The following is a 23,363-nucleotide window of genomic DNA, read 5'->3' as shown; positions in this document are numbered from 1 at the left end:
AATTGCCAATACATTACCTTATACCTAACCGAAGTCCCAGATCAATTGGTGTTTGTCCCCATTACAGCTCTGGATAGGAGAAAATTAGATCTATTTTATTATTGCAATGATGCACCTAAGCTACATTACTTGTTCATAGACCGTTGTAGATTAAAATCATTCATTTTCCAGTCAGCTCATCCTTTATAGGAACTTAGACATGGAAGAGATGTACACTTGTTAATATTTCACCTACCAGTAGCATACAGATTATTTTTTTGTTCCTCTTTAAGATTTATTTGAGCTGTGTCTGTTAATATGATTTCTTTTACCTCGATAAAGTATATTATTATTATTATTATTATACAGGATTTATATAGCGCCAACAGTTTGCGCAGCGCTTTACAATATAGGGCAGACATTACAATCACAATACAATTCAAGACAAGATGGTAAGGAGGGCCCTGCCCCTGAGGGCTTACAATCTAAAAGGCAGGGGGAAGTGATACATGAGGAGGGAGCTGCGTGGGGATGAATTGTTTGAGAACGTGATAGTCGAGCGGTTAGGTTGAGGTGGGATAGGTTTCCCTGAAGAGATGAGTCTTTAGGGATCGCCTAAAGGCAGTCAAGGTGGGCGACAGACGGACAGGTTGGGGTAAATAATTCCAGAGGATGGGAGAGACTCTAGAGAAGTCCTGGAGGCGAGCATAGTTTCAGTTATGCTGTAGGAAATAACATGCAAATTTTGTGGCTTGAGACACCATCCCACGTCATCTTTTTCTCTCTGCTGCTTCATTCTTGAATTTCTTTTTGTATACTAATCAAGATAACACAAGTAAGAATGGAGTGCACGTCTTATGAATGATATCCCTGGTACTTCCCATATTTCAGCAATCACTGATGAATCACAGCTAAAATATATACATGTATATCCTCAGCAGCACTATGATGGCAGCTCCTGGAACAGAACACAAATTGATATTTCAATTCTTTGTCGAAAGAAATGATCAAAGAATAATTAAAGTGAATTCATGTGATTGCAAGAGAGAGAACAATATCTCCAGAATTACAAATATTTGTATCTCTGACAACTTTGTTTTCTATACCAAGTGAGTGTTCTCTTTCAAAGCGACATTTACCTCTTCAGCTGGAAACATTGGAATCGGCTGTATAGGTGACTTTTTGATCCAGTCTCGGTTTCTAATCAGCTCTTTGTCTTCTGGAGACCCTAATCATATGCTGTGCCAGTAAGGATCCCATTTCCCAATATTGATGGGGACCTTGGTCGGGCCACGTCCTAGACAACAGCTAGACACCATTGTAATGAAGATTAAGAAAATGGGTTTAATATTAAACGCACGCCTACCAGCAGAAAAGCATTGATTTGATTGGATCTACTTTGAGTAGATACAAATAGTTACATATAGTAATGTTCATAAGAGTCAATGTGTGAGATAAAGACGGAACTGCAGTAAGATGAGAAAATATGAAAAAAAAACTGAATTGTTGCTGGAACAGTTCAGAGGGAAAGGTAACCAGAGGAACTTTTCACACAAAACTTCATCTAATAAGAAACAGAAATAGAGAAAAGTCTGAGAAGATGGGGTTTTCTATATTCTCTGTGCCTTATCAGCACACTCTGATAAGGTACAGAGACTTGTAAAGAAACACTGGCTGATTCTAAAGGGAATGAAAATTGTAGGAAGCTTATTACCAGAAAGAGAACACATTTTACCTTTACTATAATGCTCATAATATGGCATTCAAAATTGCTCCCACAATGAAGAAAACATCAAAAATCAGGAAGTATTAATCAATTACTAGAAAGGGACTTTTAAAATGTGGGAAATGTATGGCATGGAAATGTACAACAACAAAAAACATCCTTGAGGAGAAAGAAACACAAATTTGTATCTAGAAGATACTTTTGAGAGTTAAAAATTGTTGACCTGTTGTACCAAAGTAGTTATTTTTTGCATACAATGTCTGTACAACAAACAGTATGTATGCTGCGCAGAGCACCTACTTTAAAATCCGTATGAGGGAAAATGTCTATGGTATTATGAAAGGGAAGAAAAAGCGCCCCCTGTATGATCACTATAGATTGAAACATAATAGGGATATTCAAGGTTCTGATTGTTGGGTAATTGAAAAAGTACAGAAAGATTTAAAGAAGGGGATGATATTTAACAGACCTCCTAAAAGTGGATCCAAATTAATTTTTACCATGAATTTACTGATATCTTGGGGATTAAAACTGAAGTGGAACTTTTTGCATATAATAAATGATCGATCAAAAGCGTATCATTTATGTTTTTTATACTTCATTTTATTGTACGGTATTAATAATAAAGCTGTTTTTATTCAAACATATACTGTATACATTGCAACCTTAGTATTGAAACCTTTTAACTTGTGATAGAAAAAGGCAGAAGGATTGCTTCTACAGATAAAACATGCACTTCCAATGTGCACAAGGTGTTAAAACAGCAGGAGGTTAAATCCACAAAGTCCATAATCCATGAGTCCATAATTCGTGGCAGCTTGTTCCTAACGAAGGGGTACAGACCTTTCAACATAAAATGCGTTGGCTTATAGCTGGGTTCTTCAGTATTCATGCATAGCCTCTCACCTTGCACCGCAAACTCACTGGCTGTGAATGAGAAGTTCTAAACTGCACTAACCCACTAGGAGCACTTGCAGCCAACTCCATTACTAGGACTCTGTATTGGGATCCTTACTGGCGCAGCATAGCAATAGTATCCCAGGAAGACAATGAAATGAGTAGATACAATTAACTAATCCAAATGCCACCAACATTGCTGATTCCAGCATTTCCAAGTGAAGAGGTAAATCTTGCTTTAAAATAAAGTTCACTTGATAAATAAATTAAAGTTATTACACTTACAAATACTTTTCATTCTTGAGACATTTTTACTTCTCTGGCAAGCACAGGAAATCTCTTAAAGTGTAATCTATTGACCAAGTAGCCATGCCCACATTACCTCTATATTACAAATCTATTTCTCTGCATTATTATCACATGTCCACCTGGTGTATTATCCATAGGATTATATGAGCTGAAGACGTAATATAACGTTTTACAGTTGCTGCAGGAGGTAGACGACTCATGATCTCAGAAAGGGGGAGAATGTCCTTCCTGGGGTTCCAGAAATAATCAAAGTTGTTGTTTTACGCCATCAGATTCTTCATTTATGTTGCTGTGCCCCTTCAGCTTTTGAATAAGGTGTCACTTATTCAGCAAGACTCTAATACTCCTTAGAATAAACCTGTCACAGTTCCAGGCAGAGGAAACCGGGTTTAGTGAAAAAATGCTTCCTTCAGTCAAAAATGGTTGTCAAAATGATTAGTCAAGCCAGAGATATGGGAAGCTGCAGATTGAAGGAAATCCTGAGTTTTAGCCTGGCTCCTGATTAGATCTTTCAGGCTGGACTTCAGGCAAACAGCTAAATACACAGTTAAAATGCAAATGCAAACCACAATTTTCTTGTTAAAGTGAATGAATACAGTGATGCCGCCTACCTGTTTGCAGGTTGCTTAGTGGAAAACACAGAAACACATAGATAAGTCATTAAAGGAGAACTATGAGTTGAGTGAAAATCACTCAGCCTCATAGTTCAAGCCGATGTGTGACAATGAAACTGTCACACGTCGACTCAATAGATCGGGAAGTGAGCGAACACATACCGGCGTTCGCTCACTTCTCGATCCTGTCCCTGCAGAGAGCCGTGACTCACTCACGGCTCCCTGCAGGGATTCCCCCCTTCCCTCTCCGATCCACCAGCGCTGACTGGCGGAACGGACGGGGGAGGGGGCGGGTACAGCTGGCTCTGCCTCTAGATAGGCAGAGCCAGCTGTCAATCACGCAGCTGGGTGGATCCGGGAAGTAATGTCGGGATCCGTCCCGGCTGCGGCGGTCTCGAGCTGTAGCTCGCGGTATACTGAGCTTTGGGTCACAGGAGGACACTAGTTTGTGTCCTCCCGTTACCCTGGGGAGAACTATGGGGAAAAGCACTGACCCCATAGTTCTCCTTTAACTTTGCTTGTTGTGCTGTTTGGCTGCTGTGCAAGGGATGAGAGGAGGCTAATATCGTGACAGATTTCAGTATACACGTTCTGTATAAAAAATAAATAAATTTGTTACACAACTGCAAAAATGAAGGGTTTTTATGTGTGAGTATCTGGCTGGAGATTAGGCCTTAGTTCAATAATTGGCCTCATTACCAATAGAAATGCTCAGGAATGTAGGAGTGGGTAAGGTCAAGCTTGACTTTTAAAAGAAACTGCATATATTTTCAGCGTCCAATAACTCTGGATTGGTTGATCATTTTGACATACATATTGTACTGAAGGTGACATTTCCCCTGTTCCTCAGGTTTGTAACATATTTTCTTATGTGTAAACCAAACATAGCACTTATGGGTTCCCTGGTTTTACAATGAGCTTGCTATTGTAAAAAGTACAAATAAGCTTGGAGAAGATGAACAAATGATGAGAAGACTAACCAGCAGTTTATGTGAATGTGCAGGTCAAACTTTAATTGTCTTTTTGTGCTTCCCCAACCAGTTTTATTGCAATGGAGGTCCAGAAGAAAGTTACGATTTCTCTCCATATATAAAGTCTAAAGATCTTGAACCAGAAATACGTAAGTATTTGCTTGTTCTACATCAGTGACTTAGCAAGTATTGAAGCCAGTTAGCATTTTTCAGAAGGTCCGGTAGAAAGTTCTGTTGTGCAATTTTTTTGCAATGATATTATTTCAAAGTAAACTAAATTCACAGTGGGGGGAATTTATTAAAAATGGAACAGGCAGAATCCAGAGCAGCTGCTCATAGTGACCAATCAGCTTCCATCATTAGTTTGTTTAGTTAAAGGAGAACTATGGGGTTAGGGCTTTTCCCGATAGTTCTACTAAGGGTAATGGGAGGACACAAACTAGCATCCTCCCATCATCCTAAGCTCAGTATACCGCGAGCTACAGCTGAGACGACGCAGCTGAAGCGGATCCCGACAATTATGTCTGGATCCGCCCAGCTGCGTGAGTGACAGCTGGCTCTGCCCATCTAGAGGCATAGCCAGCTGTACCCGCCCCCTCCCCCGTCCGTTCCGCCAGTCAGCGCTGGTGGATCAGAGCGGGGAGGGGGGAATCCAGCCACTCCCTGGTCACGGGAGAGAGCTGTGACAGGATCGAGAAGTAAGCGAACGCCGGTATGTGTTCGCTCACTTCTCGATCTACTGAGCCGACCTGTGACAGTCTCATTGTCACAGCTCGGCTAGAACTATGAGGTGAGGGAAAAGCACTCACCTCATAGTTCTCCTTTAAGCTTTGAAAATGAAAGAGAGAAGCTGATTGGTTGTCATACACAGCTGCTCCAGATTCTGTCTGCTCCAGTTTGAATAAATTCCCCTCGTGTACCATTTGCCTGGTGTGAACGCAATAAAATGATGGTTATTCAGAACCAGCAGTTTTTGAGAAGTGCCTGTACTGGCTAATGAGAGATAGAGAAATGTATTTTAGTAGCACAGTCTTTGAAATCTTAGCTTTATTCCATGAGAACAGATCTTGCCAGCCTTCTAAATAACCAGCAAGGGTTTCTAAGCTGTTAAAAATCAACTAAACGTGACTTTAGAGTGTTTGTTCTGATCTTTGAGGATCTCTGAGAATGAATCACTTCACATTACGGGCTCATTCACAGGGCCACAGAGGGCTGTACACTATCTACCATTCTTCTTTCTGAAAGGGATGGATTAGTTAGGAACTTGAGTAAATATGACCTTTAATATTCAGCTGTTGGCTATGTAACCTAAATTTGGGTGTAGAAATCAAGACATCTGAAAGCAATAATGCTCTTGTAGTCCTGTCACATAAGCTATATGTTGCCTGTTGTTTTGTGTCACTTTGTAGGATGTTCTTTGCAGTGCCACATACTAAAAAGGCTGCTTCAAACAAGAGTTCAATTTACTCACATGAATTCAACATTTAACAGCTGCCCCGAGTATCATTATTTTACCTTGACTATGTGTTTATCTGACTTTTTTCTCATTTCCTTTCAGTAAATGGTCCATACCTGGCAATCGTAGAGCAACCCAAACAGGTAGGTGCAATGCTGTACAGTCATTTTGATCATTTGTCTTTTTCTGAAATCATAGATTGTCAGCAACACAAAATCTCAAGATTATCGTTCTTTATTGAACTGGAACCAGAGTGGGTGCATTTATACATCATTGTTAGTGACACCAGAGGGGGATGACCCTATACCTTAATCTAACTCCAAGACGGTGCCCTTGACACCCCTTGTAGTCAACCCCTAAAACAGGAATCAACAACAAGTTGATCGCGATCTACGTGTTGTTCACAGACATATAGTGGGTAGATTGCGACTCCTGGGGGGACTTCCCTCACTGTGCTTCTGATCTCTGCGCTGTGTTGCGTATTACTGACCTCTGCACTGTGCGTTAAATATTATTGACCCCTGAACACTGCGGTACTTACTACTGACCTATTTCTTATTTACGCCTGACCACTTCAGTCTGCACTACTTACTCCTGACCCCGGCACTCTACGTTACATACTACTGACCTCTGAAATTTGCATTACTTAATACTGACCTCAGAACTGTGTCTTGCATACTATTTCAGAACGCTGTGTTACATACTATTCAGATCTCTGAGTGACCTTACCCTGACCACTGCATTCTGTATTGCATACTACTGACCCCTAACTCTACGTTACTTACTCCAGACCCTGCACTGTGCATTACTCTTGCCTTAAGCACTCTGACCCTTGAACTCTTTAAACCTTCCTTTTTAATGGGGCCTAGATAGGTTATCTCTTAAAAAAAACCTGATGCTGTTCAGGTAGATCTCCACCTTTTCAGGGTTCCCTACCCTAAAATGAATGCTTGCATCAGTTCCTTAAGTGTTGTAGCAAATGCTCCTGTTAAAGAAATCAATAATTATTTAATTTATATTATAACATTTATTTTAAAAAAAATCTGGTCCTTTGGGTGGTCAGTGTTAGTCTTCCATGCTAAGTTGATTATTTTTAGATTTCATTTCTTGAAGACACATCTGCAAGTAGCATTTTGCTTGTGATGTCATTGGCCAACACATACAAGTAAAATGCTTACAAGTGAAATACTTCTACAAAAGGTTGTGTATCTGTGAAAAGTTGAGAACATTTGTTCAATGTATAACCGGCTAATAAATTGACCTTTACAGCGTGGCTTTCGGTTTCGCTATGTATGTGAGGGACCATCTCATGGTGGACTACCTGGGGCATCCAGCGAGAAAGGAAAGAAAACATATCCAACAGTTAAAGTGAGTGTCACATATGGGATTTGCCCAAAACCGCTATTTCAGTTTTGTGTGCTGACTTCTTGTATATCTCGATTTGAGTGCTGGGAAAAGTTTTAGGAATTCCATTTGTACCCAGTCACCACAATTACTGAAAAGACAAATGAGGTTTCTCTGGGTTCTTTCAAATGACGTTTACACAAACAACTTGGGAATTTAGCTGCAAGAAAGTGGCCCTTTATTACCCAATGGGATTAGTCACACCACTGGATCTAAGAAAACAGGGGTTGATTCCCCCAGTGCACACCCAATGTCTGTTTTGGGTGAAGTTGCTGAAAATATATAATAATATTTTGCTTGGTGGTAGAAGTCCTGAATGACATCGCACTGAGGGAAGCAGCTGTTTGTCTTTACTTTATTCATTATAGCCGTAGTAGGTAAACGTGGTTTCCCATTTTTGTTTCTCATATTTCTTGTATCTTTATTACAGATCTTTAATTATGTAGGCCTGGCCAAGATTGAAGTGGATTTGGTTACACACACAGACCCGCCACGTGTTCATGCTCACAGCCTTGTTGGAAAATATGCTAATAATACAGGAAGTTGTGAGGTGACTGTAGGACCAAAAGACATGACCGCTCAGTACGTTTGTCTACAAATGAGATTTATTCTCTCTGACCTACCTGCTCTTTTTTCCCATTTATAGAGGATACAGTGATATCTTGGGGTTGATTTACTAACCTTACAACACACCACGAACATGTATACACACTACCTCTGTAGTGTGTTCCCTCCCAGCATGATCTATGGGTGGAATCTAGACACCTTTGTAGTGTGTACACACCCAGCAGGTGTGTTGTGCAAAGCCCTGCATGAATTGCAAGGTGATGTTGTGTAAATTAGCTCTATGTTGTGTTGCTTGCATTGATGAATGCAGGAATGTAAATGCATGAGCTAACCATTTTTGTCTAAACTGTGAAGCAGCATTATATATGCATCCTGTGCATGATTTCTCCATATATGGCATTAGTGGAAATATGCTTTTAGAGACTTTTTGGTTGATAAATATGTTTTGCTGTGTGAAAATCACACGCACCTGGTGCGTGCGTGTGTTTAGGTTAGTAAATCACCCCTCTTGTCTTACTTGAATGTGTAACATAAATTTCTGTAGCGATATTTTAATGTTTCTGTTGCTCAGTGTGGCGTGCTTGTTGTATTAATGCCGCTATTGTGTGCTAATTTAGTGTTTTCTTGGTAAGATGGATTATTGCAAACTCTTTCCACTATCACTGCTTTCTGCCCATGCGATAGACAGGTGCAGATATTTAACTTAATATGTTCTGTATTTGTGTTCAGGTTTAATAACTTAGGGATTGTCCATGTCACAAAAAAGAGTCAGATTGAAATACTGAAGGAAAAGATAAAGCAGCAAATCGAGAGAATGCGTACTTTTACAGGTAACACACCGAACCTTTTTTACATAGGCTGTTGTTCTTGTTCTTATCTACAGTTATGTCTTTCTCTGACAATACATGAAAACCTTTTAACAATGTGTCATGTGGTAATCAAAGTTAACCTTTTCTAACGAAAATTAAATCCAAGACTGGAGCAAGTGAAAATGTAACGCAGTTTTTTTTATCATGATGGTCTTATTCTTTTACAGAACAAGATGAGAAAAATTTAGATGCAGAAGTAAAAGATCTGAAGAAAGTGACAGACTTGAGCATTGTCCGGCTTCGGTTTACAGCATATTTGCCAGACAGCACTGGTGCTTACACTCTCCGTTTGAAGCCAGTCATTTCTGATCCTATCCATGACAGCAGTGAGTGATTTGATTTATGCACTCTGTAATACAGAATCTTTTTTGGAACAACTGTGATGCCAACATGCAAGTTTGCTTTTGTCTCTATTTTGGCCAGTCGGGTTTACACCTGAACAAGCTAAGCCAGGGTTGTGGGGGGGGACATACAAACATACATATGTTCCCTGGTTCAGTCATGGAAGTTTTAAAAAAGAAAAATGCTGGGAGGTAGGGATTTTTGTCTGAAGTCTCTTCTGCCAAAAACACATACATCTTTCCCCCAGCATTTATTTTATTCTTTGTGCACACTGTATAGCGCATTCACCATACAGTGGGCACACTCGGCTCATTCAAGGCATCTCTAACATGCCATGAATGGGTGTGGTGCCGGGGAGGATGTAACTTTGTTTGCATGCACATTCATTACATCATGAGAGAATTTGCACAGAACCCCGAAGTGGCAGCAGCAGGGGCCAGAGCTGTGGACTGAAAATGGGTCCAGCGGCACCTATCTTCGACGGTATGCTGCGCATACTTGCACATTATGGCAAAACAGCCACCCTTCACAAAGCTAAAAGCTAGCTTAAAGCTAAAATACACAAAGTAATGCAGATATGTAATCATTAATACATCAGTAAATGTATTATTTAAATATAAGCACTGTAAGTACCTGAATTTGACTTAGTATCAGCCTCTTGTAATCCTATAACACAGAACTCGCACTAGGGGAGGGAGACGCAGCACAAGGAGCCAGGCAGCTGCACGGCAGTTCTCGTGCTAACAAGAAACACTTGTTTCTTATAAACCTAAACGAATGCTGATATTAGCAGAGTCACAGAGGGAAGAGTCCCTCATTGTGCTGCTTCTCCTTTCACAGCCTGAGAAACATACACGCTGTTCAGAAAAACAAGAACAGGAAATACAGGCAGCAACATATCTGCCATCCTGGGTTCAATCTCAGACAAGATTAGACCAGCCAAAGGTGATAAGGCATACTGACATCCATAAACCTGTCCATTGAAAGTGGATGGTGGTATGCTCCAGGAATAATGGTGTAGACATAGAACCAATACATATTAGAGAGGGTGGATCTCCCCAAAGGGGGGCACAGACCGCATTAAAATTTGGCAGAGGTTCTAACCATTCAACACTATGGGGTCTATTCACTATGCTGCCGAGGGCAGCCGGGTGAATGACCGATCAGAAGTGAAGTGAGCCGAACACTGTTCGGCTATTCACTTCAGGCTGGTATGCTCAGCATGTTCGGCCGACCCGAAGTGCAGAAGGAGTTCGACTCAGCCGATCCAACATCTGGATCGGCTGAGCCAAACCTCCGGCAGGCTACTCACTGCTGTTCGGGCTATTCTTAAAGATCCCGAACAGCAGTGAGTGAATAGCTGAATGCCGCTGAGCGGCATTCGGCTAGGCTGTTCTGCTCGGTCCCTCAGAGGCACCGAGCAGAACAGAAAAACAGTGAAAAAAGTTTAAAAAACGTAAATAGCAAACGATTGTGCGTAGCTAGCAGTGACAGCTAGCTCCGCCCAATAGTTTCCTATTATCCGGCGGCTCTGCTGCTGTGAAAAAAAATGATCGGCCGAAGCTACGGCCAGATCCTTCGGCAGCTTCGTGAATAGACCCCCTATGACTAAAACTAGGAATAAATGTTGCGGCATGATAGCCTGTGCCCAAACTATGCACACTAAAGTATGTACATGTTCTGAACAAGCAAGGGAGAAGAGGCTGTGGGGACCAGTTTAGCAGCCACACAGGACCGAGGATCAGATGATTATATCTTCTTTATTTTTGTCCCTAGATCAAAATGAGCACCTAACCCTTGCAGTGTGGGGGTAGCCCCACTGCAGGGGTTAAATTGGAATACATCCTGGAGTTCTTCTTTAAGAGTCTTTGTTCAGATCTTGGAGAATGAACTACTTCATGATACATGCAGCTACAGAAGTCAGTCACTTTTTTTTTTAAAGCTCTTTTATTGCTTAATAATAAGTACATAATTTGATGTCCACAGTCTGGGTACAGTTACCCTGTAAGCATCACATGTGTAAAACACTACAACTGGAAAGGGTTGCTAAGCGGGTAGTGCTAACAGAATAAAAGATGACTGCACTGCTCACTGGAATAGCGTCTATCATCTCAGCAAGGGGTTTCCCCAGTAAAAATTACATGTCTGACCTGAAACTGATCTAGCAAATCTCTTACCGCATTACAGAGGAAATGATGGTCACTTCCACTTTTTAGAAAGGCCTAAAAATAAAAGGTGCTGCATTGGTGCACAGCGAACCCTGAGCACACTCCAGTATCATGCTGATTAAAGGACCAAACATGACGGTGTTTTGTTAATGATCATTTGTATTGGTTGTATGAGTACATGAGCACAAGCATTGAAAGACATATGTGCTGAACCGGTGTGATGTATATTGCTTCTGCCACTATTCTGATTAGACTATATTTTTTTTTGGGGGGGAAGCTACCATGCTTGTCCTCTTGTTGGAGGTCTTAGTGGTGTTAGGTAAGATATTTCTGGTTTGTTGTTTCTCTTTATAAAGGTAACAACATTTCTTAAATCCAATCTTTGCCTAGGCAAGTCAGCAGGTTCAATGTAATGCTTCCCTCCCGCCAGCGCTCCGTACTCACCTTCTTTGTTCCCCTGCCGTTCTATGCCACTGCCATGAGCAGGAGAAGCCACCCTTAGTAAGCTATGAGTAGCTCAAGTCGTAGCTTACACTGGGCTATAAACTCTCCCTTTATGACTTAACATGGAGTGAGTTGTATCCTTCTCCATATCCACATACCGGTATCCTGCGTATTCTCTTTGCTCCAGCAGTTTGGAAGCACAGGAAAGTATGTGCTACTGAGGAGGGGGGGATAAGGCAAATCTATGTTAAAGAGAAAAAAAAGAAAACCTGTTGTGTGAAAAGCACCGCACAAGCTGTTGTTTGTATACACATCTCTGTTCATCTGTCTCTCACTCACAGTTGATATGTCAGCTTTGGGTAGATGTATTTCAGGTACATTAATGGAGTTTCATATTGGCTTTACATTTATAGCACATAGAAAGAAGTCGGTGTAATAAGATTCATAATGTATCTGTTTCCTTCACTGAATGATTCCTGGCACTGGCTTCTTACTGAAATAACGTCTCACCGCAGCATTAGGAATCTTTCTGTCTGTGAAGGTTCTCATTCATCCAGGTCATGGTATATCTGTAAAAAATAAGTCAAGGCAACTGGACTTGCTGTATTTTTTTTTCCTTGAAGACTATGCACTGGTCATCTGAATTGAGAAAGCTGGTTGGATGGCCAGTGAAACGTCTTCAAGAAAAATACAGCAAGTCCAGTTGCCTTGATTATTTTTTACAGATATACCATGTGACCTGGATGAATGAGAACCTTCACAGACATACAGATGCATAATGCTGCAGTGAGACCTTATTTCAGTAAGAAGCCAGTGCCAGGAATCATTCAGTGAAGGAAACTTTGGGGGTCTTTTACAAACGCTAGCAACGCAGCAGTTGAAAATCAAATCAATAGGAAAAAATTGCAGAAAATTCAAAAATGGCTTGGCCAGCTGATTTGAAAAATGTTCCGGAGGGCATGGCAGCGAAAGGGTTAAGGGCTGACCCTTTAGTTATGCAACAGAAAGTTCTAGTAAGAACCAGTACTAGTTTGACTTGAGGGACCTCTAGTGGCTGCAGGACTAAAGGCAGCTGAGTGTTTAGGAAGCAGCACAGTAACAATACAAACAGTATTTTCTCATGTATCCTGTGCTAGATTGAATTTGTTATACATACCAAAGTGCTATAAATATGAACAATGATCTCGTGTATTATTGTACACATGTATTGTAGATTGCATTGTCACTATATTCCTATTTTATTGTATGTAGAATCTCCTGGAGCGTCCAACCTGCGTATTTCACGAATGGACAGGACTGCGGGCTCTGTAAAAGGAGGAGACGAGGTGTACTTACTCTGTGATAAAGTGCAGAAAGGTACTTTGTACTACTGTTTTCTGTGCTTTTAAAGTATTTCAAATAATTTCACAACACAAAGTTTAGCTTGCTTTGAGAATTTGTGATGCAATATGGGGTTCTAAGAACAGCTTGAACTGATGAAGAGGGTTTACTTCTCATTGGTATGTATGTAAGGCTACTCGGCTAGTGGCCATGTGTAATGGCATATTGCCACCATACAGGTGTGCTGCATAAAGACATAGAGATGGTTTGCCACATGGTAGGTAAGAGTCCCCTCCTGGTGTTCAATGTTACACAAAGCCTACAGCAGGGGTTGGGCAAATGAATCTGGAATCCAGGAGCCAGCAGGATTTTTTTTGGAAGCCAGCTCCATTGACAACAAATAGAGAACAATGCAAGAATTAGGCACCAACTGTGATTTTAAGGAGCATTGGCTACCTGGCTCCTGGGATCTGTCCAGCTGTGGCCTAAGAGCAGTCAAACATGGACAGTATTTGATGGCAGCTTAATATATGTATTAACAGATAAGCAGTAATCCATGTTCAGACCTTAAAGCAATTTCCACTCTCAGAAAGTTCTCAGCCTCTTGCATTTCCTTAGCTGGAATAACAGAACAGTAAATGAATACATGTTATATACTTTTAGCTGTTGGGAACATTTAATATAGTGTAGATATGCTCACTTTGTATCCACATTCTGCTTCTCTCCTGCAGATGACATAGAAGTGCGGTTTTATGAGGATGATGATAATGCATGGCAGGCATATGGGGACTTTGCACCAACAGATGTCCACAAGCAGGTATCTTGGATCCCCTGATACAGTATGTCCAGATTGCAGGTTTTGTTGTAACCGGCTTTGTGACCGGAGGGATGGAAGTGTAAACTTGTATGTCTTATAGTAAAGCCATGAAAGCCGAAATGATAAAACATGATATTTAAAGGTTATTTCTAACAAATAAAATTTAATCAACAACTCCCTTCAGGCAGGTTTTTATTTATTTAGTTATCAGGGGTTTTTCCCTAACCTTCTGTGTCACCTAGACAGGAAGTGAGCAAAATTTCTCCTGAACAGTAACATAAAATGTTTTTGGTTTTTTTTTTGTTTGGTTTGGGTTTTTTTTGTTATCTACTTGCTCATTTGGGGAGATCTCCTCACATTGTGTGTGGTCACCAGGACAGGAATTGAGGGGAAATCTTCCCTACAGGTTACTTAAATAAGGTCACTCGCACACTCATGATGCCAGTGACCTTATTCGAGTATCCTTGGATTAGCAGTGGCACCTGCAGTCACCTCAGCACCCACCCAAAAGCTTTGGGTTTATTTTGGTCAGGAGTGTGATAAAAAAGACTGACATAGTTTACAAATATTTTTCCCACGCTAACCAAACCTAAAAAAATGTGTTTTGGCGGGAGATAGGTGGAAAGCACATGGATTATTTATTTATTGATTACAGGTATTTATATAGCGCCGACAATTTACGCAGCACTTTACATAGTTGCACATTCACATCAGTCCCTACCCTCAAGGAGCTTACAATCTAAGGTCCCTTTCTCACATGCAGACATAGAGGGCCAACTTAGAGAGGAGTCATAACTAGCTCACTGTTTGCAGGTACCTGTTCTGAGTCTTAATTCACTTTCATAGTGTTCAGGGCCCTGTAATGAAACCGGCAGTTTGCAAGCTGTCTCTGATAGCAAAGTTGAATATGTTGATAAAATGCAAGTTTAAAGACTGATGTATTCTTTTTATGGTTCAGTATGCCATTGTGTTCCGCACTCCTCCATACCGCAAGCTGCAAATTGACCGCCCAGTGACGGTGTTCTTGCAACTAAAGCGAAGACGTGGCGGAGATGTCAGTGACTCCAAGCAATTTACTTACTACCCCTTGGATCAAGGTAATTCATTATGATGTCATGCACCATGAAAATTGGATCGTTTGTTTGCGGCTCTAATAACGTATTTTGTTTTGCAGACAAAGAAGAAGTGGAGAGAAAAAGGAGAAAAGATATTCCTTCACTAAATCACAACTTTGGTGGAGGAGCACCCATGGGGGGTGCAGGAGGAGGAGGCGGAGGCTCTGGCTCTGGAGGGTTTGGGCATGCAGGAGGTAGGTGTGCTCAGTAATTCCGTTGGATGTGCTGTGTTTTTCAGTGCCACCTTTTTACACATTCACATGACATGTTCCTCTAAGAGCCTTACATTTTGTGTGTGTTTTTTTACATTTGGATTTTGGTGACTTTTTCTGACTGCATGTTTTTGTGTCATACTTTATAAGGTAACAATATGAATTACCACTATGGAGGCATGCATACTGCTTTCTATCCACCTGCCGGCCAAGTCTACCAGGGGGGTGCATACTCGATGAAAGCTGACTCTTCTGAGACGTCACCCCAGCCAGTAAACATTAAGAAAGAGGCTGAAGAGGTCACATGCAGTCCCACACAGGAAAATGTTCCATCTCTCCAGAGAGAACACCAAGAGACCATACGTCAAGGTACAGAAAAGAGACATGTTTAATCACAGCTTAAAAGCATATTGCATCGATCTAGTACACTTATTCTGGGTTATTTGTCTGATGCTGATTTTAATCCCATTTTGGAACAGTAATTGAAAAGTTTATCAGTTATTTGACTAAGCATTGCTGTTCCTTCTCTCATCACAGCTCATATGTGCAGTATGAAAATGGTGTTCCTGGCCCAGCGTACCTCCAAAGCCTTAATGGACTATGCAGTAAGTGCAGACCCTCGCATGCTGCTGGCTGTGCAGAGACCCCTGACTGCCACTCGGGATGAGAATGGAGACACGTAAGCATTTTATTTCTTCTGTTGAATCTTAATAGACACAAATGGCTCAAAAAGGAGGATAAAGGATGGTAACTTACTAAAGATGTATATAGTTTGTAGCAGTCTGTTTTGATTTCTCTCACGTTGTGCATGATTGTCTTATGTAACAGAAATGTAGTTTGAGTTATGTGGAAATGAAAGCAAACCCTAATAACTTCTGAAGGGCCTGTGTCAATGGGCTATTGTTTGCCAAACCATCTTGTAGCAAGTTAAATACAGTTCAATAGGAGGTTATCTGCAGGTCAAATGCACCTCTCAGTGAATTCGGAACATTCTCTCAAGTGTCTCAGAAGATGTCAAACTGATGACATCAACACAAGCCCAAAGCCCATTGACACAAGCTCTGAAGCTCTTAAAATGTGTCACCAGTCAAAAACATTTTCTTTATCATTTTTTTTAATAGAACAGGGAATGGTTGAAACCTCTGTCAGGTTTTTATTGCTGTCTGAGTACTTGCTGGAGAGATGCCCTATCACTTCCTGCCTGGTGATAACATTCTGGGGGAAATGAATTATCCAAAGGGTTGTGCTTAAAAAAAAAAAAAAGATTTCCTACTACTTCCTGTCACTAAGACAAGAAGAGAGGGGAAATCTTTCCATTGGGGCTACAGAGAATCATACACTGTAACCCTACCTAACACTTAAACATAAAATGAACTTGCCTATATCACAGTAGGGCGAATTAATAAAGCAGGGTGCTGTAAATGAACATTTCTTGATTCTCGCTCCAAAGGCTGGAAGTTGCACTGTTCACATTTAGAATTTCCATTGGACAACATTTAAGAGCTGTACTGGTTTGAAGTGTCTAATGTAGTAATATATTTGGCATTTGCTTTCTCTTGTATACAAGCAGAATATGTACAAAATAAGAGAGAGTGCAAATCTATAAGTTACTTGGACTTCTAAATCTAAAAGTGCACCAGCACAGGGTCCTTCATGGCAATTCAGGCTTTAATTAAATCTCATTAGAAGAGAGGTCTAAGCAGCAGTATAGATACAGTTCAATGCAGTTACATGGTGACGTTTCTGCTCTGCAACAATCCTTCCTTAAATCCTCTGCTCCTGGTTTGAGGAACTATTGTTACAATCCTGAAATGTCATCATGTGACTTTATTGGGGGGTTATATGCTGCCAAGACCTTCTTTTTTTTAATGAGATTGAAAGAAAGTTTGTATGTTCTATGAAGTCTCTTTTGTGAGAGTGTGAGGTGCGAGTGGTGGACCCTAGAACATGAAACACAGATTCAACCTGGTAAATGCCACTTCTGGACCTCTGTGCCAGTTCTCTCCTGTGCCAGCTGATCAACATAAAATCTGCCCTGGTCAATTTACTCATCCTTATATACAGTATAGCATTTTAGTTATATACAGGTAACAAGAATCTTATATGCATGTAGTGTAAAAGCTGCTCATTAGTGTAAATGATTTTTCTTTCCAGGCCGCTCCACCTTGCTGTCATACACGGACAGACAGCAGTCATTCAGCAGCTGGTAGATGTCATGAAAGGGGTTCCACATCAGAAAGTCCTCAACATTTGCAACAACCTTCACCAGGTATTTATGGCTTCTCTTTTCTTCTTCTCTTTTTGTTTTGTTGTAGTTTTATCACTCCTCCACTTTTACTAAGCTGTTATGCTAGGGATAGTGTACTGTCTGATTAGAGATCTTCCAGAGTTCACAATGATCATTGATTTGATTGATGGATGTTACAGCAGAAAAACTTCATCAGGGTTATATTTAATCTTTCTAGGGTTACATCTATCTTTAGTTGTGGCTGTCTGTTAGAAAATACTTTGGAGTGATGCAGATATCATCCCTTAGTTCTGTGAGGTTACAGGTAACATGTAACAATGCTTGAATGGCTTTCTAGCAAGGGTCTGCAGAGAACAACATTACATTGAAGAAGCAGAGTTTGTATTGGACATTTCGTAATGCCATAAAGTATCTGTAAGAAAAAAACCTAAACCCATAAGGCCTGTCCACTAAATGAAGTGTATTGAAAGACAATAAATCTATATCATTCCCTATTGAATTGAGGGATTATAATAAAATGTTCCAAGAATGATTTATCCATGGCAGCCAGAGAGAATTGTTTTAGTATCCAATATGTTCTACTATAGCACCTAGCTGCTCCTTATATTCTATATACTGTACATTCCACCCTATTAAATAAAGTTACAATGGTCTCGCTTTAGCAAGTCAGTAGCCACCGTCCACCATCTCTTCTAAGGAAGCTTGTAAGACAGGTTTGCTGGGTTTTTAGTAAGTGGAGTACAGAGCTGGTTAGTACAGTTCCAATGGATGAGGAGATATATAAACACTTTGATCATTGAGCTGAAAGATCTGCCCTAGAATGGTAACAGTATGTCTCCTATCAGCGACACAATTGCTTCCCCTAGAATATGTTGGGGTTAAATCAGTGGCTATATAAGGTGTAATAACCATCTTCACATCTACAGAAACAATCCATGTAAATACAGAGCTACACGATCATGCTAGTTTTTATTTTTGACAATATTTATAACACGTGTTGAGCTCGGGAACGTTGCTATTTGGGGCAGAATATGTACGATCTTCGTTTTTAACTGAATATAATAATAATGATAACAATGACAATGATAACAAAATAATAACAATTATTATTTAAGGGTTTTTTTTCTTCGACATAAATGCTGTGTTTTCTTTCACAGACTGCTTTGCATCTTGGCGTGATCACCAAACAATACCAAACAGTTGCTTTCCTGCTAAGAGCTGGATCAGATCCCACTGTCCTTGACCGTTTTGGAAACTCAGTGCTACATTTAGCTGTTCAAGCCAAAGATGATAAAATGCTTCAGGTTCTCTTAGATCACCAATTCAGTGGCTACAAAAATCTCCTCAACATGCCTGATTATCATGGTAAGGAACAAAGACACCTCCAGGGGGATTCAGTATAGCCTTTGTCACAGATTTCTGCCGTTATTGTTGTTATGGGAAATGTAGCGCCATATTCCTGCCAGTCTTGTGAGTCTCCTAGTTTGTTCCAACACATGTAATAAGTTCAAATAGTCTGGGTTTGTGACACTTTACTTATAGGCTGCAAATAAGGGCCGTGCTCCCACCCTCCAGCACTGGGTGGTAGAATGTTGTTGGGAGCACATGCAACCCCCATGACTCCATATTTGTCGCAGGACATTTGTTGTGCAGAGGAAAGATAATTCTAGAGTGTCTGGAACACCCTTTAAAAATTCCCAGGCTTGTGTATAAATCAGTTGGACTGTCCATGCACGTTTTTTAGGATTCGAACAGCCTTTTCTTTTATATTGATAATATGTTTTTCTTTTACGCAGACTACAGTGTGGTTATGTCTTCAAAATGAAATGACAACCCTGTGATATCTGAATTTAGTATCTTTGGCTTTACTTGCAGGCCTGTATCCAGTTCACTGGGCAGTAAAGGTGGAGAATGAGAAATGTTTAGAGCAGCTGGTGAAAAGTGGTGCTGATGTCAATGCTGCAGAACGGAAGAGTGGGAGATCCCCGCTGCACATTGCTGTGGAAATGAACAAACTGAATATGGCTGTTACCCTAATCAAGAAGGTAAGAAAAGGGATCACTTGTATTTCTTGTCTCTGGGAATCGATTGTTTGTACAAAGTAAATAAAGAAGCTGCACTATGTAGTTCTATTGCTAACAATTGTGTGTTTTCTTAGCTGGGGGCAGATGTAAACGCTCAAACCTTTGGAGGGAATACTCCACTGCATCTGGCTGCTAGTATGGGATCTCCAGTGCTGACAAAGATGCTCATCAATGCAGGCGAGTCAGCCATCTCTTCTCTGACACATGTTTCTGAGTACATTGTTATGTTGGGAGTGATGTAGAAGGCCTATGGTAATACTCTGTGCATTACCTTGGATGTTTTATACACAGTGGATACTATCTATATCCTGGAATACAAACCTTATGAATATTACACTATAATAAAACAGTTTTTTAATGTTGTGACACACTCCTAGATCAGCCATTGTTGTCTCTACCTGCATGTCTACTGATATTCAGTCAGTAGGTTAAAGCAGGTATTATGTAGCAGGCGGTATCACCATTGACACATGATATATCTCAGCCTCCTCAATAGTTGGAGCTTCATTGTTTAACTAGTTTTCTTGTGCTCCTTTAGGTGCAAATGTCTTAATGGAAAATGATGAGCCAGTACATAGCACAGCATGCAGTGACAGTGATGAAACAGACAGTGATTCTGATGTGTCTATGGATACTGACTCTGACCAGCAAGGAGACAGTGATTCTGAAGACAGTGGAACCATGGATACATATCGAGAGAATGAAAGAATACAATGTGGCGCTAAGAGGCGTTATCCTGGACACACTCCGCTGGATCTAACCAAAAGCCAGAAAGTAAGAATGCCATTGTGCTTATTCAGAGTCTCAAATATGTTTAAAGTATATGTAGAAAGATAACCGCTTGAAAGAAATAATCGGATCCTGGTGCCGTAATGTTTGAAAAGCTTTGTTTCTGTGTATAGTTTGCATACACTCTATATATGTAGGTGGGGCAGCTTTGCAGTGCTGTTTGGGTATTCAGACTGCTACAGGTTTCGGTTGTTTGAATTCAAGAGCTGGAAGGGGAGATTCCATCATACAGGCTGCGTAACGTGGATGGGGAATCAACTGATTTCTTTCCTTCAGCCCCATGGGCCAAATGAGAGAACTCTAAATGTGCATGGGCAGCGTAATCCAATGTGGCTCCCCATGTGGCTGATATCTTAGCTCAAGTGTTGTTAAGCAGTTAGAGTCATTTGAGTAGCTGGCCTGGCCAGACTTTAAATCTTTATGTTTATTACAGTAACAAAAACATGGAAGATGAATCATGTACAGCTGTGAAAGTCACATATAGAAACAGTCAGTGTATGTCCCCTTTAAAGGATAGTTCTAGACCAGTGGTGGCGAACCTTGGCACTCCAGCTGTTTTGCAACTACAAGTCCCATGAGGCATTGCAAGGCTCTGAGAGCCACAGACATAACTCCCAGAGGCAAACGCATGTTGGGATTTGTAGTTTTGGCACAGCTGGAGTGCCAAGGTTCGCCACCACTGTTCTAGTGCATGTCCAGTGATTATTGTCATTCACCTCCTGCACTTTTACAGAGATTACAGTATTCTTACCTTTAACAAAGACTAGATGATTTCTTACAATTGTTCCTTGTTTAAAGCTGACAACACTCACCATCCTAAATTCTATTTCAGGTGCGGGATATCTTGTGTAAACACCCAGGTGGGTGTGCATCTTCCAAGCCAACTGAACAAACACCAGGTAGAGCCCATCATCTTCTGTGTGCTGTATTGTAATGGATGATTACTACTTACCAATCCAAAGGACTATTTGCCCCATAGTCATGGTTAGAAACCTGTATGAATATGAAGGTCAACATTGCTGAACAGTTATCTGCCTGCCTGGTAAAACATTTGTATTCTGGGAGAGTACAATAAACTAAACTAAAGGCAGGTTCAGAGACAGGGAGACGAAAAACAATGCTGGGAATATGTTTGCATCTACTGACGCCAATCCTGGGGGTTATGATTGCGTCCACTAGCAACAACGCAGGGGGTTGTTATTGCTTCCGGTGGCACCAATACTGGGGAATATTATTGTGTCCAGTGACACCAGTGCTGGGGGTTAATAATATTGCCTCCATAAGTGTGGAGGGCACAGTTTGACAGCTTCATATCAGGTACCCGATGACCTAGTCCCGGCACTGGGTGTATGACTGCTATGGCATGGTGACCAATATCAGTATACAGGTGAAACTCGAATAATTAGAATATCGTGCAAAGTTAATTTATTTCACTAATGCAACTTAAAAGGTGAAACTAATATATGAGATAGACTCATTACATGCAAAGCAAGATAGTTCAAGCTGTGATTTGTCATATTTGTGATGATTATGGCTTACAGCTCATGAAAACCCCAAGAACCCCAAATCCACAACCTCAAAAAAGTAGATTATTACATGCAATCAATAAAACAAGGATTGTACATAGAACAATATCGGACCTCTGAAAAGTACAAGCATGCATATGTACTCAGTACTTGGTTTGGGCCCCTTTTGCAGCACTTACTGCAATTACTTCTGCACGATATTCTAATTATTCGAGTTTCACCTGTATATAGATTTTGTCTTCTTGTTTGTTTTTACAAATTTTACAAATGTAAATTGCACTTGGGGAGCTTTTATTTAACATTTACAAGGAAAGGCTCGGAATGATAGGCTTTGTTATTTTGTATCCCAGCTGGAAGCTGTAATGAGGTATTGGAATGACCTTTTCTGATTGCATTCTAGTGAATGTGCTCTCCCTGGAAACCAATACTGTAGAACGCCTTGAGAAACTACTGAACGAGGGCCAGACGGGATCAGACTGGACTGAACTTGCTTCACGGCTGAGACTTCAGAGTTTGGTGGACACTTATAAAAATACATCGTCCCCTACAGAGAACCTTCTGCGTAGTTATGAGGTAGGTTTCATCGCCGGCCAGGCTATTTCTTCAGAGTGGAACACTGTCTTTGATACGTCTGTCTTGTCATACAATGGCTCTGTGCATATTATGTTAGTAAATAGTATTATTTCTGTTTTTTTTTAACTTTCCCTTCCACATAGCTTGCTGGTGGAAGTCTCACTGGGCTGATTAGAACACTAGAGTCCATGGGAGTGAATGAAGGCGTGCAACTTCTGCGCAGCTCGGAGACATTCGTGAAGCAGGCAATTGAAGGTACGCCTTTGCACAAATTGAAAACATGGCCTAGTTTCTCATATGCTGTATAACGTGAGGTGCATGCCAGCGGAAAAATGTACCAGCAACAGATTTCTGTAATACTATTTCAGAGCAGAAAAAAAATGCACGCACACCTTGGGCACCTTTCACTTCTCCCTAGACCTCTCCTATATTAAAATTCCCTGGTCGGTAGAATTCTCCATACTGCCATCCATCCACAATATGTCTCCAAGTCCATGTCGCAGGTTAGGGAGGTTTAGCACATTTTGTTTTGTAGTAAAGGCCACTGGATAATTTGCATATTCCCTGAATAGATAAGGTTATCTCATATCTCTCTTATTTGCTTAGGGAGACTATTCTCTAATAACTTGGGGAGAAAATGTTCACATTTGCATATCACTATAATATGTAAATACACCATAAGTCGCTTATTGTTCAAAAGTGGCTTCACAGGTGGTGGGCGTTAAGAGCTCTTCTGTGACCTCCCCCCTTACTGGGGGCACATGGCTTCTGATAGGTGCAGAAAACCCGGGTTCCACTGCTCCACTGCTCATATCCAGTCCAGCCAACTAGCAAGTACTGGGTTGGGGGGTTGTCACCAGTGGTCAGACAGTCTCACCTCAAACCTTCTTTGTACAGTACATTGCAGCCCAGTATACATATATATATATATAT

The 23,363-nt window shown here is 40.8% G+C and overlaps 1 protein-coding gene across 1 annotated transcript in view; it reads left to right on the top strand.

Annotated features, from left to right (window-relative positions):
- NFKB2 (nuclear factor kappa B subunit 2) overlaps window positions 1-23,363 on the top strand; it is a 31,224-nt gene that overhangs the window by 3,899 nt on the left and 3,962 nt on the right. The window contains exons 2-21 of the mRNA XM_018554567.1: window positions 4,567-4,645; window positions 6,055-6,095; window positions 7,222-7,320; window positions 7,787-7,938; window positions 8,653-8,753; window positions 8,960-9,118; window positions 12,998-13,102; window positions 13,798-13,883; window positions 14,842-14,980; window positions 15,058-15,192; window positions 15,361-15,579; window positions 15,748-15,889; window positions 17,365-17,479; window positions 18,616-18,823; window positions 19,334-19,503; window positions 19,617-19,719; window positions 20,081-20,316; window positions 21,164-21,230; window positions 22,258-22,430; window positions 22,574-22,685. Coding sequence (XP_018410069.1) covers window positions 4,567-4,645; window positions 6,055-6,095; window positions 7,222-7,320; window positions 7,787-7,938; window positions 8,653-8,753; window positions 8,960-9,118; window positions 12,998-13,102; window positions 13,798-13,883; window positions 14,842-14,980; window positions 15,058-15,192; window positions 15,361-15,579; window positions 15,748-15,889; window positions 17,365-17,479; window positions 18,616-18,823; window positions 19,334-19,503; window positions 19,617-19,719; window positions 20,081-20,316; window positions 21,164-21,230; window positions 22,258-22,430; window positions 22,574-22,685 — 2,641 coding nt within the window. The remainder of the gene's footprint in view (window positions 1-4,566; window positions 4,646-6,054; window positions 6,096-7,221; window positions 7,321-7,786; window positions 7,939-8,652; window positions 8,754-8,959; window positions 9,119-12,997; window positions 13,103-13,797; window positions 13,884-14,841; window positions 14,981-15,057; window positions 15,193-15,360; window positions 15,580-15,747; window positions 15,890-17,364; window positions 17,480-18,615; window positions 18,824-19,333; window positions 19,504-19,616; window positions 19,720-20,080; window positions 20,317-21,163; window positions 21,231-22,257; window positions 22,431-22,573; window positions 22,686-23,363) is intronic.

Source organism: Nanorana parkeri, unplaced genomic scaffold (genome assembly GCF_000935625.1).
Source record: "Nanorana parkeri isolate BGI_ZX_2015 unplaced genomic scaffold, ASM93562v1 scaffold165, whole genome shotgun sequence".
NCBI classification, from domain to species: domain Eukaryota; kingdom Metazoa; phylum Chordata; class Amphibia; order Anura; family Dicroglossidae; genus Nanorana; species Nanorana parkeri.
The sequence above is the reverse complement of the archived record's forward strand: the minus strand, read 5'-3'. Positions and strand labels throughout refer to the sequence as shown.